General features: G+C 36.2%; 1 protein-coding gene across 1 annotated transcript in view; it reads right to left on the bottom strand.

Moving 5' to 3' along the window:
* DDX10 (DEAD-box helicase 10) overlaps positions 1-19,271 on the bottom strand; it is a 153,456-nt gene that overhangs the window by 126,438 nt on the left and 7,747 nt on the right. Inside the window, exons 6-10 of the mRNA XM_059838672.1 lie at positions 18,420-18,609; positions 16,271-16,397; positions 14,827-14,989; positions 13,487-13,571; positions 823-924 (exon numbers count right to left, since the gene is read on the bottom strand). Of these exons, the coding sequence (XP_059694655.1) occupies positions 823-924; positions 13,487-13,571; positions 14,827-14,989; positions 16,271-16,397; positions 18,420-18,609 (667 nt within the window). The remainder of the gene's footprint in view (positions 1-822; positions 925-13,486; positions 13,572-14,826; positions 14,990-16,270; positions 16,398-18,419; positions 18,610-19,271) is intronic.

The raw sequence follows: 19,271 nt of genomic DNA, 5'->3' as shown, positions 1-19,271 counted from the left end.
GTGGTCTTTTCTTCTAATATTTTTACAGTTAGGATTTTTGTGTTTCCTACATATCCATTACTCTGCATTCAACAGAAAACAGAAACATACTTTTTTATTTTCATCTGGTATTGTTATATGCTTCTGCTACTCCTTCAAAGGCAGTTCTAACTGTACAGATAACATAGCTCCTTACAGATTTCCCTTGGAACCCTCCTTTTAGTATGTAAAATGACCATCTTTTACTTCCTGTCCTTCAACTAACTGATTCAGAAAGGTCATGACAAGTTGGAGAAATAGTCCAGAACTGAAGAAAAAACAGATAAGAGAAACAAAAATTATAACAGCAATAAAAACATACAGGGGCAGATTAAAGAAATTGTAATTGTTTAATCTGCAAAAGAAAAAGAGAGCATTATCATGTTCAATTACATAAAAAAAAGCTGCAGAGAGTAAGAGAGTACATCACTTTCCATATATTCTTGGCACAAGACAAAAGAAATATTTCATTTAAATTACTTACAAGTCTTATCAGACACTTGAAGAAAAAATGTTAATGGTAGTAACTGTTGAGTACGGATGAGGTCTCTTTGGGAAACTGTGAATATATTAATTGGCATCTGATAAGAATGATTTGTGCAGGTCATCCTACCTTTGGGAACAGCAATAAAATAGGTAACCTCTCAAGGTCTTTTCCTTCTACAACACTACCAAAACTAATCCATTTCCCTGATTTGTCCAGCTTCAGGCAATTAAAGCACTTTATCAAGATTGTCATAGACTCATCACACATTACTCCTGCAGAAAGAAGGTTGAATAACAGGCAGGCCATTAGCCACTTACTTGATTTCACTGATAGGTACTTTCCTCTGTGCCAGCTGTTCCACCATTCCTTTTTCTTCTGAAGGAAGCAATACCAACAAAGCTTCACCACCTTCTTTGTACCTGATCAAAAGGGGAAAAAAAAAGAAATCTCAAGCAATCATGAAAAAATTAGGTTTTGCTGATGTTTTCAATAGTCAATGAGAATTTACATTTGATTCTTTATAAACAGTCCAAAGAACAAACAAAACCTCTCACTTCACAAAGGGAAAAGAAGAGGCAAACCAGTTAAGTGATTTGCCAATATTAGCTTGAGCTGATTTTAAAACTATGCCTGGAGGCATCTGGGGCTAAGACATGGGTTCAGACCAGTGAATCTTTTCCTCCCTCCATTTGAAGCATTATTGGCAAACAAATAGCACTTGATCAAAATGTACTTTGACTACAGGACTAGAAAATCCAGCTACTTGCATTCAGCATTTGCCAATAGGTAAGGTTTCAATAGGTAATCAAATAGGTAAGGTTTGATTTTGAGAAGAAATCAAATAGGTAAGGTCTAACACTTGGTAAAAACTGATTCTCTTTGCATATCCTGCAAGGCAAAGACAGGGAAAGGTTACAAAAGGGTAAATGCCTTGGTCTCAAATAACAACCCCTTCTTACATGTTCAGTAAAGGCTAACAGGTCACAGTGACATCACAGAAAGAAAAGCATAAAAATAGGAGCTCTTTCATTTATAGAAGCAGTTTCCAGATGCAAAAGAAAAGATACAATCAGACTGATCCCATAAGAATCCCATAAGAAGTATCTAGCATTCACTCTTCAGTGCACTTAACAGCTGTATCAAATGTAGATGAGCTGGTAATTACACAAGATACACGGTTAGCAAAGACATTAAAAAAACAGCTAATTTATGCTTAAAAGCATCTTCTTGAGCATTTTCTCTTTGTGCAAGAAAATATCAGTTCCTCCTTTTGGCACATTTACTGACTTCAGGATATTCATGTAGAAAAAAGTACCCAATAGCATTGGTAAGCAAACAACACAATGGGTTTAAGTTCTCCTGAAGAAGTGGGTAATGATGAGCTTGCAGGCACTAAGTCTGTATCTACAGTAGCACATACACTGTTTCCTTGTTTATGTTTACAAATACTTCTTAAGAGTACAGATTGATAAGAAAATACTGCACAGTCCCTCATCACAAAAACAAAATTCCAACTGAATTTCAGAAATATGCCAGAATTGGACAGAATTCAACTCATAACCAACTGATGAGAGCAATGAGTAGGACAAAGCAAAACAAGACTGGTAAGTTGCTCTGTAGAGCAGCTTTAAAATCCCTTCTTTAGGGAGGCCAGGGAGCACAGAAGGATGCTCTCAGGCACACCAAACATGAATCATACCATTAAAACTGATAAAAATCATTTCTAGTGGAATACACGGAGCTCACATTTCTCCAAGGATAAACAGTTATCACTTGGCAAAAACAGTACTGCAGAATTGTTTGAAAACTATAAACACTATCTGTCACAGCACAGTAAGCAATGCAAGTAGAAACAAAATCTGCAGTTAAAACAGTCTGACAGCTTTTATTACAGCTTTCTGCTTTCATTTGATGAATTTGAAAAATCACAACAAAATGCTCTTGGATGCTTCGGATTTTTTTTTTCTTCAGTGCTATGTAAGATGGATTTGGATACCAACTTCTGAAGATCAACTACAAGCATCTAGTAAAGGTTTGCATCATAAAATTTTAAGCTTTACATTCTAGATTTTGAAATTTTACATGGAAATAAAATTGATCTAAGAGAAGAATCTCAGTTACATGCCAACATCATGTAAATTTATTGATTATACATGGATTGATAAAAGAGTAATTTGGTACTGTACAAAAACTATAATGATTTAAATTTCATTAGTAGACCTACAATGTTTTCAATACAGAAAATATCAGCTTGTACAATCTTTCAAAAAAAGTTCTAAGCAATATATATGTTTGTCTTAATTTATTATCTTTACCAAGCATGTTGTCCCAGCTGACCAAACATCCCATGGAATGTTTACACACTTTACACAAATAACTAAGGTTGGGAAGAACTTGCTTACATGGACCAAGTGCACCTTTTACAGAAGTTCTATATATTTCAACCCAACCAAATTACAAATTATATACCTGCAAGGTGGGCACCTGTCAGACACTGCCACTCCCTGAACAAGCAATGAAATCCTGGAAAGCCACTGAACCTCAGAGGACTTTGCACTTTATCATCGGTAAAAACCGATGATCATACTACCAAGACAGCCAATTACACATCAAAAGAACCGGAGCTCTCAGAGCACTGTTGGAAAGAAGGATGAAAATATTCTCTTGAATCTATCAGACAGGAAGACAGAGATAATATTGCTGCCAACACCAGTCTCACCAATTTAGAGTACAGAATAACCCAGTTCTGCTTTTCTCTCCAAAGCAGATGATATGAAAGGATAGGACTCCAACAAGAGCTACGTGAATGATCTGGTATCTGCAAAAAATGTCTGTTAAATCCCTCAACAATCTTTGTCATTTGTCAAGAAAAGTCTTGATTGCACTGTATAAACATACAAATGATGTTTCAGATTCTTTAAAGTTAGCCAAAGGCATGGATTTATGTAGTTTTCTTGCTCGTGGTATTTCTTATCCCAGAGTGCCTGACTTGGCATTATTAGTTTCTTTATCATATCTCTTTTATTCAGTGTGCAAAACACTGTGAAAGGCCAGAGTCAAAGAAATTAAGAAGAAATACTCAAAGGGCAGAGAGTGCAGATATCGTCTGTACAAGCCACAAAACCAAAATCTGCAATGATACAGTACAGGAAAAACCATTCTCTGCTTGTTTTGTTTTTATAGCTTTCCAGCAGTATCCAAGAGGCCACTCTGAAACAGGATGCAGGATCAGATAAACCTTCACTCTGACTCTTAAAAATTTACTTTGTGCGATTAGTGCTAAACTCTTTGTATGCTGAGTCAGTAATTGCTTCATAAAGTACAAATCCAAAAGGCACATTCCATAGACAGTTCACCAAAAAAGCCAAGCATCACATCTGGTATTTATGGACACCAACTACAACAATTACAATATTTACATTATGTCTTGCAAAGCCTTTATGTAGACAAAGTAGCACCACAGCTAAGTAAAGAAACAACCACATGAAAATATAGATCTGGAAAAAAAGAGGCTTTCAAGCACCTCTACTTTCTCATCTTTTGCCACCTATTAAGGAGAAAAAAAAAGTAACATAGAAATATTTCTCAGAGCTAAGTCTTGAGAAATTCTAAAGCACTGAAAGAGATCTAGTAAATACTGATGCAGTGCAATCCCTTCCCACACATGTTTTGAAAACATTCTCTTTTAAATGCCAATAGTTCAAAAATATTTGAAGTTAAGGAAGAACAGTCTTTGCCCGTTTTATACCATAATCGTGACTTAATTCAAGCAAACAGTTTAATAACAACACTGTTCTTCAGAGCTAAACACAAAACGAAAACATCACAGAATTGATAAAGCTAAAATCCAAAGGTTCTTAAATACCATCTGGGAAGGTCTGTATCTATTCAGTGGACATTCAGTTAAAGAAAGCAAAACATAGCCTATAAAAAAAGGAGGTTTAGTTGGGCAGAGTGTTATCTTATTTCTCAAAAAAAACCCCAACCTCTTAATGTGCTAATCAGAAAAATATTGTGTTAAAGATCATCTCAAGAAGAAAGGCTTCAGTGGAAAATTTAACTTTTCCAAAGTGCTCCCTCTGCATATTTCATACTAAAAGCTTCCATACTGGCAAACTTAGGAAAGGACAAGCTACAAAAAACTGACATAAACAGTAACAAGAACAGTTAGACCTGCTCAAAATTTGTTTCCATTACAATGCCTAAAACACAGGAGAAAGAACACCCCTTACTATCCTACAGAAATAAAGTTCTCCACTAAAGCAAATAGAGGAACATCTCTGTAATTATTTTCAGCACACAAATAAAATGCTTAAACCTTTACACATGATAGAGAAATGAAGAAACAACCTTGGTTACTGTAATTATTCAGCAGGAGGACTACCTCTGCAGATGAGACAATATTAGAAGTTCTCCCTATTCTTGCCAACTGCAGCCTTCAAATTGTCCGTCATCACCAAAACCAAACATCTGTCCTAAAATGCTAATTTACTCTCGTGATTTATTATCCAATAAGTATGTACTTTGACTCTGTTGAAGAAAAGTAAATTAAAAACCTGAAAGTAATCAAACTTTCTTGGACTGTGTAATAATTGATGATATCCTGTCATCTCTTCAAGGTGATCAAGAAATCAGAGAAGGGACTCATCTTTGCACTGTGATCTTAACAGTCTCTAAGGGTATATGATTTATTCCAAGTCCATGGAAAATTGCATCTTACTTGCAGAAAGTCTTTGGGGGAAAAAAAAAAATCACTTCTAGTTCATATCTGCTTTGTTTTCTAGAGTCTACTGACTTCAATACGTTTGAAAAAGGCAAACAACTTCTCTGCAACTCAATCACGACTTGCAAGCAGGAAGCTGTGAAAATCATCATTAGTGCTATAAAGCAAAGGGTTATATTTACAGTGACTGCAGACGAGAAAAAGAAAGATGCCTACAATCAAGAGCAAGTGCCAAAGGCAGACGAAAAGGAAGTGGGATAAATTACTTACAACAATGTGGTAGTGGCTAATTACCAGTAGAGGAAAAATGGTTTTAAAATGTTCACAACACCATTTCCTTAGCAAAGAAACACAAAGCATTGCCAAATAGCTTCACTTCATTAAAAAAAAAAAAAAAACAAACCAAACACTAAAATTAAGAGGATAGTTTATGCACCATGACAGAAGCTATCTTAAACTTCCCCTGAGCCAACAGCCAGTATCAAACATGAAGAAATAGAATGGCAATAGTCCAGTGAAGACAGGATAAGAAAAAAATGGTTTTCATGCAGGACGAATAGACACTCAATTGTTGCCTAATTTTAACCTATCTTTAATCCATCCTTGATCAGATCCAGTCAACAACTGCATATACCCCTAGGCAATACCATTAAAGCAAACATTACCATTATCACAAAGGCAATAAATGAAAGCATACCGATTGTTAATCAATTCCACCTAGCCAAGCAGCTAGACTTGAGCTTGTTGTATCCACATTCAGAGTACTTCTACATCCTTGCCATGACATTGTAACCCATGGCTCAGTCAAATGCACCACATTTTAATTGTCAGTGACATATGAGTTGTGGTTGTAACAGAATAAAACAGGAATGGGAACCATCTCATGATGGTCATCAGGCACCAGTATTGTGCTGGAAAAGCAAATATCCAGTAGGAAAAAAGTTATGGTAAGGGAACTGCAAGGATAAGGTGCATAGATATGCAGACATTATAGGAAATGTTATACAGGTTGTCTCAAACAGATGTATTACAACATGTTTCCCTAACGTTTGTATTTCAAAAGACATAAGCTGATGCCAAATTTCCAGAGTTAAAGGCAGTATTTCTGCTTTGCTTGGCAAGAAAAAATCATCTATTTTAACAGCTGGCAAAGGAGAAAAGAGAGGATGAGATAGTCATAAAATCTGGGGGAGGAGGGTTACAGATATAAAGACACTTGCATAACAGTTTCCTGAATTGGAGTATTTCCCCATTACAGAAAATGCAATATACAGGAAGTGATAACGTCTTTGAAGATATTTACCTCACATGAACATGCAGGAAAAATAAGTATAATTTTTTTATACTTTGGACGTCACACATTTACCACCATACTCAAAAAGAAGTTTTTTGTGGTTTGTTTTTTTTTAAATCTGTAACTTGAATTTACCAGGACTTTAACAGGTTGACTAGGTTAAAGATCTAATTTTAGCCGAACTGGGCCAGCATGGACAGCCTCAATATATGCCATCATCTTATCTGTCAAAAGACATAGAAGGAAGTAAGGTATCACTGCAAAGCTTGCAAAGCTCGTGAGCCCATTTCCAAAAGTATCACATTCCAAGCCAACAAGCCACCTTCAGACACCTTTAGCACTGCAGAAACTCTCCACAGTAAACCTTTTCAGAGAAAGGAAACTGGGCATTAGGGACGCCAGACCAACTGCTCAACTGTCTCATTCTCACCCAGATCAAATCTGCCAGATTTACCAGAAGCAAGTAACAGACTGCTCTCTTCAAAGACAATAAGTTAAGCATTTGGAAGAGCATCAAAACCAATCCCAATAAATGTGCCTGATTTTGCATGTGCATGATGATACACTCTAATTATATATTTTCACTCTTATTCTAATGGACCCTTTGTTTATCATACATAGTTGCAAAACTATAAATACAAAACTACTGAATAATTACTTCCACTGTGAAGCCAAGTTACTCACTATGTAAGGCAATCATTTATTCACTACACACCATTCACACCCTTCTCAGAACCGAAATAATCCGGACAACTTGATTTTGCAAAATAATGCTCTTTAAATCTTTGCATATCATTTTAGTTTCAATAAAGAATCAAGAAAAAGACGACTTCATCATGCAGAAAAAACTGGTGAGCAAAATACAAAAAGCAGCACAGATTCCTGTTTCTCTAGCAAAGATTTGCCCCTGTAAAGACTGAAAGAAACAGCAGTGAATTATTAGCTAATAACCTAACAATCATGCTTAATATAAGATGGATTAGGAAAAAAGTTAGAGTGAGTCAAGTTCTACTATTTCTAGTACACAATTTATATTTAATTTTGAAACTGTTTTCAATTTTTTTTAGAACAACTACAGAAGTGAAGGAAAAAGCATTCAACTGATGCAGGCATTTGTCTGTGTTACATTGTTCCATTATACAAAAAAAGCGCTAGACATCTGTAAAAATATATTCAAAATATATCAGAATGGATAGTTTTATTCTGAGCTGATCTGTTTCAATCTGATACACATAACAAATAAATATATTCACCCACATACTATCCTTTAACAAAGAGAAACTAAAATCCTAATCTACCCCCAAGGGCTTCTACAGAAATACAATAATTCATATTTTGTTTTAAACCTCAACCATTAAATTCGACTATATAAGCTACTATTTCTAAACATATTTCTTAAACAAAGTAACAGTTTTAGGTCTCCAACACCAGGCTCAATTCAGGCAAAACTTTATTTCCAATCATAACACCTTCTGGGCCTTGTGACATAATGAGGACTGGTGAAATCTAAGCTTCAAACCAAGAAACCAGTATTTTTCCAGGCAGGGATAGGAAGAGTTTTATCTGCCATTTATTATAACTTCTACACTGCCAGGTTTCTTTCATAATACGGATTTGCTGGTTTTTTTTAAATGAAAAATGAGCACAAAAAATAAATGTGTACTGGAATTTCTATCCCATCTACATGATCAATGGCCTCTTTCAGTAATATGCATTTCTGCTTAAAACAACAAATCCTTAATAAGAGGTCTGTGTGCACTGCAATCTGAAACTGTGCTGCACCATCTACAGCAAGTCCTACCAAAGCAGCCCAATAAAAGTTACAGGAGACCAGAAAGTGTCTTGACTATTTACAGCTGACCCAGTGCAGCAGACAGTATTCACTGCTAAGTCCTCAATTTACCCAGGAAAAGAAGCTTCTTCCCATGGGCTGTGAACAGTCTGACATCCCACAGAGCATTTAAACAACAAAATGTTAACCGGCTTCCTTTTTTCATTTTGCTTTAGATCACTTCTATTCTCCATTGAATAGACCATAGTTTAGTATCCCTACAAATTATCAGTAAATTCTGCTATGAAGTCAGAGACTAATTGATTGAGTTTATATGTTTTTTTCCACTGACCATTTAATATCCTTTTTCTGTCTGGAAAGTAGCCCACTTATACCTACTGGCAAGTTTGGAGAACCATCTGGGTTCTACTCTCACCACAGAGCCATAGTCCCCTCCATCCAGTCATATTGGGTGAGTGTCCCTGCTTGCCAGTCTTGGTCACAAGAAATAATCTATGAGAATCATTATTGGTTCTTGTGGCTCACCAACCTTATCAAGTTAGTCTTAGAACAAACTGATTTTAAAAGGCCTTGGGATGTTGTTGACTCCTCCAGCCTACACTGGAAGCAATCCATTACACACAGCAGCTGTGTCCACTCTGCTGAGTTAAAATACATGTGCTTATTTATTTTGTTATTCCAGCTAACAGCATAGCTTCATGTCAGCAGGTAATAACCTTGGCCACTTAATCGTTCAGTGCACAGGAACATTCCTACCATTCCATTAGGAAGCAAATTCAAGCAGATAACACAGTGCCAGTCAGTACAAATACAGCATCAGAGGCCCCTGTCAAGAATGTAGCTAGGATACAGTGTTTAATTTTAGAGAATTTAATAAAGTGAATTCCAAGTTAAATGTGGTGTCAACAATATCTTGTGACCTCCACTGGCAGCTATTTTTACTTAACTCGAGTGAGGATGATGACTTGACTGCAATGTGAGAGGGTCTTAATACAGCATCTATTTTTAAAAAACATTCAAAGTGCTTCAGTGGGTCTTAAAAATAGAAAAATAATCAAAACAAGGAGTTGTCCAGATTATTCAGGACCCAAGACATATATCCCTGAAATATTTTTCCCAATTTAAAAGAGAAATAAAAATCAAGCTTCCACCATGGAAAAAGATACTATTAAGTCACTTGCATTTTTAAATGCTTTATTGTCACATTACTCTTAAGGTTTATTAGTTTCACTTTCACACATATAATGTGCAATTACTTAAGGAGAGCCCCAATGAGCATTAATGAGCTTCAAAGCTTATAACTGCATGACAGAGTAAGAGAATTCTATCACCTGCCCCTTTCACCTGTCCATAATTTCACAGGTGTTCGTGTTCTGCAGTACTCACAAAGCATCAAAATACACATTCTTCTTAGGAGGCTTTAGTCATTCCTCTTTCAGTCTAATCATCATACCAGCCACCACAAAAATGGCAGGTAACAGAGTATTCTGCTTTGGGAAGATGGAGTTTAATTACTCCATTTGTTTTCAGAAATATAATTTACTAAAAACAAAGAAGCATGCCTGTATGCACACTGTTTGTTGACAACAACAGAATTACAATTACTTTCCTAAGTCAGTGTAAGCACCTAAGAAAGCTAACCAACTAGGCTGGATTAGAAGTCTGAACCAGTGAGACCTAAATCATATGTAGCTCCAAACAGATCACAGATAAAAACTGCAGAACAAAAATACTTATTCTGTTTACCATTCCAGTGCCAATGCCTTTAAAAAAAGGCTCATGACATGAAAATCACTTAATTCAAGCAGCAGTTTTTAATAGTTGCCTCTGAAGCAAAAAAAAAAAAAAAAAATTAAACATTAAGTGGAGAGATGAATGCAATGCCAGGAAAGAAAGAAATTAATTACTGAGACTTGCCAAGATAGATATAGGTACATCCAAATTTGAAGGTAGTTACACACAAACAAGAAGATAAAATAAACTTTTTGGTGTTTTGTCTCACCAATGCAATCATGACTGGAAAACAAATATCCCTATAGACTTTTTTCATGCCATACAACTTAGACATTATGTTTGGAAAAACAGCTGGAGAAAAAAATGAGCATCAGGGTGCTTCAAAAATTATTATCTTCTGCTGTCCCCTAGTGGCACCATAACTTCTTTCACAAAATTCATCAAAGAATACTTTCAACTGTAGGCTTCATAAGTTACAGAATAGAAGGCATCAATAGAAATTAAAAGCCAGAAGAAATTATTTTAGCAGGTAATTGCTACAAGCAGCTTTTATTTAGAGTTTTTGAAACTAAATCCCACAGGAAACACTGTAATCTAGTGCTTTAAACCACCGACTTTTCTAAGAAATTGTGTAGCAAAAATAACACCAGAAGTATTTATTGGACCGTCCATGATATTGTCAGTATTTTAGAAAGTCTGTCACTGAACTATTTAAGACTTTGAAAGCAACTGGAAGAAAAACCTTCTAGTCACTCTAACTGCAGCATACCTTTCAAGTTTATTAAAAAAAACCCCACTCAATATATGTCAATTCTACTATAAAGCAAAAGCATTACTGGACTACATCCAGATTTTCTTGATCTTACTTAACCACAAATCAAAAATGCAGGAGTTGCAATTCATGTTCTTCACTGGGGTAAAATGCAAATGAAATGTTTCTTAGGGAACACAGTGGCCTTATCCACTTAAAAATAAACTGCTATCTCTTGTCTTAGATCAGGCTTTGCAAAATTCTAAGATGTATGTGGGAACACATCCATGATTGTTAGTCAAAGATTTTCCATCCCCTTCCCCAACATATTTTCTCTCCTTTCATATTTATTTTCATATCACAAAATAATTTGACTTCTAAAGTAAACCGTATTTGGCATCCCAGTTTTAATTACAGTTTAACACAGCCCCTTAATTAGATGAGATATTTAATTTAGCTTTCATTCTATGCAATTATATTCTCATAACCCATGAAAAATTTGTAATTATCTCTAACCTCATTAATGAGGACTACTAAATTGCAGTTCAGTTCGTTTTTATCAAGTTTCTATAAGAAACACAAGCTTCTCATATGAACTGTAGCCATTGAAAACAAATGAAGCTTCCTACTCAACACTCAGATTTCAATAAGAAGTACATTCTCAATTACCCACATTAAAAACTTCATTAGCATATTTACTTATTGCACAGTACTTAAAATTATTAGACATCTCCCTTGTTTCATTTTCAAAGATTTATTTCATGCTATTAAGTTTCCTAAACAAATTTCCTTCCAGGACTGTTTTACCTTAAGGATGGAGACAGCACATATGTCTCTTCAAAATGAATGCCCAGTATAGGCAGAACCTGCTGATCCTTGTATGAGATTAGGAAACAGAAAATACCCATGAAGCTTTTCCTACAGCAAAGCTTTTTGTTTTCCCACTGTCAGTCAACACCCTCCAGCTCACACAACTTGCTCAGATGTACTCCCAATTTCCCTAAGGTCTCCCTACTGAAAAACTGACATAGAAGGAAATGTAAGGCACCCCAGTACAGCATCCAACACAGCCCACAGTCCCTGAGACAGACATCCTGTCCCAATTTTCTGTCCAATCTGTCCCTCGAGCAATCATAGAAGGCTGTACTTAAGAGGCCACTGAAGACAGATCCTTAAGGTTGCCAGGCTAAAGTCCTGTCAGAGGACATTTGAATAAAAGCATTATGACAAAGAGGAGTTGTTTGACTTTGCACCTCTTTAGAGCTGTTTCCCCATGCTGAACTTAGTTAAAATTGCTCTTCTCAGCTCCTAATGAGAATAGGGAAAAGGCCTGAGGATTACAGCTCCAGGAAGGTGCTTTAACTGAGTGACATGGCTCAGAAAGAGCTCAACCAGTATCCTAAACCCTGCCAATTAAACAGTGCCAAATACATTGTTTTCCTTCCATGATGACAGTATGCCATAAAGACAAAATTACAAGCCTTCTGTGGAAGCCACACAGGAAAAAAAAAAAAAAGAAAGAAAGAGAAAAAAGAAAATTTAACAGAACTCTAACCAAGCCTATATGCTTTTCTCTCAATTGGTATGCATAAGATTACATCTAAATTTTAAATTAGCAAAATAGCTACGTGTTTTATCTAATTATATACAACACTCACTGACCTTATTGATTGACAGGTTTTTTTTCAAAGTCATTTAAAAATTCATCATTCCCTTCTACCACAGAAGATCAGAGAGACAGAATGGGGCAGAAATGTTACCAATTACAATGAAAACATGGCTAAAACATCTACGTTTTGAAAGAGTGCTGGAAGTGCATTCACATGGTACAGTCACCAAAATTTACAGCCTTCTGATACAGGAATACAGCTCTCAAATTCTTAGAGTGTTGAAATCCTATTCTAAGCAACTGCTCTGCCATTAGGTTTGAAAACTGCCTATATTGCAAGCTCTACTACAAACAAATTAAATTAGAGACAAGATATAATGGTAGGCCTCGCATTTCATCCTTCAGATAATTGCATGAGGTTTTTGATGTCCTGAATTATATGCAGTAACAGCTTCTGTTTCACTTAAAAATCTACTTCAGAGATGAAGGACCTGGTTTACAACAGTGTATCTCGGTAACTCCCTTCCATCATAAAGACTTAGCCACAAATATTTTAACTAAAGCTATGCTTAAATATATAATTCCACAAAAGACTTAGAAAATTAAAAATTTAACCTGTAATTAACATTTGATTCCTTCCTCCCAAATTAAAATAAGAAAGAAATAGTTCCATTCTTTTGAAGAGTCTTTACAAAGAAATTGGATCCACAGTCTAAAACATTATTTATCTGTAAGTGTCAGTAGCAAAACAAGCTTTTCCACTCTCACACACACTCAACTCATCCTTTGAGGTAATCCTGCCAAGGGAAAAAGGTTTTCTATTTCCTCTATTAATTGTCCCTAATCAGATGGAACAATCAGGGATATTTTTGTCTGCTGTAACTAGTCTCTGAAGCTCACTAAGAAATTATTAAGTTAAATCATTACTCCTAACTAATCAAAAGGGTCTCTTAGTGATAACAGCCTTTTTCTTTCTAATTTGTATCTTAATTTTTTTAAGTGAGTCTTTAGCCGTTGATCTGTCCCTACAGAGATCTTATTTTAAACATTAAAATACTAATGAAAAGTGAAAACAAACCTGGCTGTTCTTCCCACTCTGTGGATATATGTGTTTGCATCTTCTGGACAATCAAACTGAATGACCCAATTCACTGCTGGAAAATCTGTGTAAAGAAAAAAATACAACAAGCTCACTGGACTCAAAACCCTCCTATGCAAGAGCATTAATTCCTGTAAGAACCATCACTTGGACCCATTTACAGACATTAGATGCAACCTCTGAAACACTGCATGTATTAGCATACATAAACAATCATTCTCTTAATCAAAGAAAGTTAAATTAATTGTGTGTTCATTTCCTAAATTATGACAGTGCAATGAATGGAACATAATTTCACACTTGACAAGAATAGACATGCTTTGTGTCACACAGACGATAAAACACCCTATGGTTAACAATTATATAACAATATCTGTCCCACTTTTAACACTCTCTGTTAATATGCCACACCACTGGGGACTGAAGTTGCTGTGGTGAGACTGCATCACTCCAGCTGTCACATACAGAAATACAATAGCCCCTCTTAAAGATGGAAAGGGGTGACCAAGCCTGACAGAAGTCAACCTTGACTGTGAATGGTATTAATAATAGGCATTTTCTAACTGCTGCACTTCACTCAGTAGCAGCATGCTTTGCACTGAAATCAAATCTGTAGCTATACTGTATTCCAGAATTACACCTACACTCTAGACCAAACTAACCATACCCAAATTAGATGGTCACTGGTGAGATTTCAGCAGTATGGAAGGTATGAGAGCCAGTTTTCATTCCTGAATTCAGTTTTTAGAGCACCTTCTTTCTTTTTGTAACAGTGACAAAACCTCACATTTGGACAACAGAGTTTGCTATCTCAAAGAATGACTGGACTCCTGAAAAGGTCTTGTGTTATACTTAAATGACTCCAAGGACTAAAAGAAAAAAAATTATTTTACTTTATTTTTCTGCCTCCTTATCAATACAGTCCTACAATGTCACTCATCGGTCAGACATTAAAATTTCAGGTTTCCATTTCCACATACCAGTAGGTTAGCAATTTTTCATGTCCTTTGAAACAACGCACAGGATACAAGCATATCAGAAGTTCTTAAAACTGCTGGAATCTTGCCTTACAGCATGTAGGAAACAAATACATCCCTGATACACTGTTACTGTTTACCTACCACATGTTTCTCTGGGATAAAAAGAAAATATAAGAACAAATGAAGTGGGCTGCTCCAGTAAAGAAACAGCAGAACTCTAAGAAGCATCTCTATTTTGAGATCCTAAGCAAACTACAGCTTCATTTTTCAAAAACTTTATAAAGTCTGATAAAGCCTCAACAGGATTAGCTGCTGCTCCACTCCTAGGTGGGTACCTACCCAGGCCACGAGCTGCGATATCTGTAGCGAAAAGCACTGCTGCCTTTTTCCGAACAAAACAAGTGTAGACTTCCATTCTCTTCATCTGCTGCTGCTTGCCATGGAGTGCCAGGACAGGAAGACCAGGCTGAAGCTTACAGAACACTCTGAACAGATACTGAACCTACCCAACAAAACAAGGGGGAAAGAATTACCATGCACTGTTGAACATGTTAAGATCATATACAGGGTATATATCATGTGAAATTGTACATCAAATTAAATAAGCTTTTCTCCATATCAGAGAAAAAAAGATGTTGAGACCTTGTTACACAAGCAGGCTGAAAGACAAAAACAACTGTGGAAAAAGATTGCCATGCCTTTTGATGGCATTTCCTAAATGAAACCAGAGTAGGTAACAGCAAAACAACTTGGGACATGAGTACTTAGGCTGTATGCAAAGGACCAAAGTATGAAAAGTCCATCAGAAGCACTTCTTTTAGACAGTACTGGAGAGGTGTTGTGTTTTACACTTGCAACTCAAATCAGTTTACAATCTCAGTTTACAATTATGAGTTTCAACATGTTCTCTTATAAAATCAGCCTGTTTACTCTTACCTACAGTACCCATGATGCAGCATTGTTTTACAGCAAGCAGCTACCTAGCATCTTTTTAAAAAAGTAGTTAAGTCTTTTTAAGAAAGCAGAACAGCTGCAGCTCCAAAAATTTCTGTACAACTGAGCCAACCACTTCAGTGCCACCAGTCAACTGCAGAACAACAAAAATATTGCAACCTCTTGCACAGGTGAAAGAACTGCAATGAATATTTACTAGGCCGTTGTAAAATGGTCTTTTATTGTAAAATACTAGCCTTGTATTCCACTAGTAAGTAATACCTGCACTGTAAAATACTTGATACATGCAGTAGTTACAGGTACAAATACCTGTGCCAAACAAACACATGCGAATAGCTTCAACAGAATGGTCCCAGGACACTTATACAAGCAGGTATTTGAAGGATTACTTACTATGTAAGAAAAACCTTTGCCAGCACTCTTTCACAATCACACCTTCTCAAACAGGCACATTTAAAAGCTTGTAAGGAAAGCAAGTCTGATTACTGAAATACTTTGTAATTTAACTATGAAACATGTCAAAAGACAGAACTGAAATAGCTGGGCCTTACTGACATTAACTTTTAGCATTCATTTTTAAAAGCAGACCACAAAAATGGCTGAGAACACTCAGGTGTCCAGAACCTTCCTGCACTGAGCCTGGGTCACTGAACTGCCTCAAAGCCAGGTCCTGAATGACATGCAGCAGTAGGTGATGTTTTGTTCCTCCAATTTCCTGTTGCAAATTAGTCCACAATCTCACCTCTCTGATGCACTGATACCTACATGAATATCTTCATTTATCACTTTTTAAATTCTGAGGCAGAAGGAGGGAGAGAAAAAAACATACCTCTTTACAGCTTGCAAAAAACACAATGCTCTTCTTTTTCAAATGAGTTCTCAGGAATGAGTATAACATGTTTACTTTTTGCTGAAGCTCACAGACAACATAGTTCTGATCCAAAGTTGCTGGGGTACTAAAGAAGGGGAAAAAAAATACATCAAAAAAGTACATTTAGATAAATCACAGAAATGTCTCCCCTTTCTTTTAAGCCAAGAGTGTCTTATATATGCTCAGAAAAAGGAGAAAAGAAAAAGAATCAGGCTGGAAAGCTCTCTCACTTTGAGAAACAAGTCTTATCAGCTTCATTTGAAAGCTACATCAATTCCCTTATTAAAAGCCAGTGGGGAGGGACTGATGACTTTTGACGTTACTTCTAAATTCATTTACTTCCAGCAAGGAAAACTTTCCATGTCTAAGCAGCGACATTCAAATTGCCTTGACTTAAAATGCAATTTTGTCTATTAGTCCTATTAAAGCATCATTTGTGCTTAAGGCAATGTCAAAGCAGAGTCTAATCACGCACAAAAAGAAAGCATTGATGTACTTCTACTGATTACACTGAGATGCAAAGTGACTTTCTAAAGCTCTGAATTGTCATCTGAACTCACATTTCTGTTCTTAAAAGCAGAAATAAAACAAAAAAAAATTATTTCGGATATTTGCCCTTGAAACACATCTAAATGTTCATCTCTTACAGTCCCTCGACTTCATCCTAAACAGACTGTAGGTATTCAAAAGTACCTTTCTAAAGGTGGTCACTTGGGAGGATGAAATTACAAGAGACTCCTCCAGTTTTTATTCTGCTATTTAATTTGAATTACGCCACAGCACTTTTTTGCTTTCTAAATCTTTCAGAGGAAATTGCTTTTATAAGGCAATAACCTAAGGCAGTAAACTCTAAAGCAAACTAATACTTACTATTCTTTTAATTTGGTTTGCTATCTAATTGCATTCTCCCAAATATTTAAAAAAATTAAATGTACTTTAAACGAACATGATCTGTGAAATAGACAGTCGCCAAAATGAAGACTGCATACAAGGCGTGTACATTCTCTTCTGATAAGAGAGTATTAAGCACACTTTTTTTTCTGGCAATCATGTTTATTTAAGATGCCTTTGATAGTACTACTGATTAAAAAAAGGTATTTAAGTACAATACAAAGATAATAAAATCAAATAGTAAAAACTTCTTCAAGATTCAGTGTGGTTCTGTCATGCATTTTCCTGATGATTTCTTGTTTGCTCCCAGGAAAGCCATTTTTATCTCTGTGCTTCACCTTTCTCCTGCATCTTACATATGGAAATATATGCATATTTCATAGAAGAGCAGAAAAAGAATCATCCATGCTCATAACTAATTTGACACTCAGATGATCGAGCTCACAGAAATGCAAAATAACATTCTTCATTTGGATTTCAAAAGAAAATTATGTGCCAAAAAAGCAACATTCATTTAGTGATGCATTACATTTTTTGAGCATGGCACACCACATACTTCCCTTCCAGCAAGGGCCTCCATCCTACTCCAAACTGCAGGGCAGGACAAATCTATTTTGTGCACACAGGGCCAGAGCCCTAAACATGCATAGAAAACGCAGCACATCAGGAAGCCACGGGAGTTACTGCACATCAACTAACAGCACACGCTTTCTTTTGGGCACCTAATACTGAATACACAAGCAAGACTGGCATTCTGCACTTTCCCAAGAGGAAAGCACATCCTTGGAAAGCCAGATTTACAAATGGCACACAGACAAACTCTATTTGTGGTGGTTTTGCACAGTAAGCACACACATGCGGGAGGCAAGGACACTGAACAGCAGAAAAGGAGTTACTCAGAAATGAGTGCTGCTAGATGCAGAACACTGGCTATAATCCACTCTGCAGCTTCCTCCTGAGGAAAAGAATTTCCAGTCTGAGAAGCTGCCTGAGGAGTCAAGACAAGCACAGGTTCAGACTCCCTGTAGTGATTCAGTCAGAACTAGTCCCCCCTCATTTGGAAATTCCTTGCTTTCAGGAAGGCACACAGCAGAATCAGACACTGATCCAGTGATGGATGCACAACGCTACCTCTGATTCAGGGAACTGTCAGAGCAGCAGTTAAATAGGATCACTATCTAACCCTCACCAGAGTTAAAAAAAAATCCCAACATACCTGAATTTGGCTTTCTCATGAACCCAAACATATTCTGGATCTTTCAGACTCAGCCGTGCAAGATCCTTCACAGATTTTGTTTGTGTTGCAGAAAAAAGCAAGGTCTGGCGTTTCTTAGGTAGATTTTCTATGATTGCATTCATTGTATCAGCAAACCCCATGTCTAGAATTCTGTCGGCTTCATCAAGAACTGGATTGAAAGATAAATTTGAGAATAAAAATGGGTTTAGATTTACTTATGGAAAAACTCTATTTAAATCCATATAGCACAAAATTCTATCTGTAGAGATTAAATTACATGACTACTGTACATGGCAGAGATCTCTTTAGATATCCCTGTACTTCATAAAACATGTTTTTAAAAATATCTGCAACAGAAACCATAGCATTTCCCATAATCTATGCACTACAGCCCTCAGTTTCTCATGCAGAAGGAAAAAGATCAGCATCTGAAGTGAACAGTTTGGCAATTTGCAAACAGACTCCCCGTTCTTTTACTGAAATAAAAGCACAGAACGTAAAACAGTGTTGTAGTATTTGTGACAGAGCAAAACACTCTCCTGTACCTAAGCTGAATTTACCATTGAAACATAGGGTATAAACCTAGTAGCACAGAGACAAAGCTTTAAAAGAGCCTACATTTAATGCAATTCTTGTCTGTCATGAATTGTACTAAGTGTAGCAAGCATAATATCACATTTTATCAGTTTCATTAGCTTCTTAATTGCTTTTAAGTTCCTCAAGCCATGCTAAAGATTATGCAGTTCTTAGAAGCAGGCAAAACCTTTTCATTACACTGAAAATTTTTGTTCAGGCTGAAAAGATGAAAACAAACAATGTTAACAATGCAAA

Source organism: Haemorhous mexicanus, chromosome 2, assembly GCF_027477595.1.
Source record: "Haemorhous mexicanus isolate bHaeMex1 chromosome 2, bHaeMex1.pri, whole genome shotgun sequence".
Lineage (NCBI taxonomy): Eukaryota > Metazoa > Chordata > Aves > Passeriformes > Fringillidae > Haemorhous > Haemorhous mexicanus.
The sequence above is the reverse complement of the archived record's forward strand: the minus strand, read 5'-3'. Positions and strand labels throughout refer to the sequence as shown.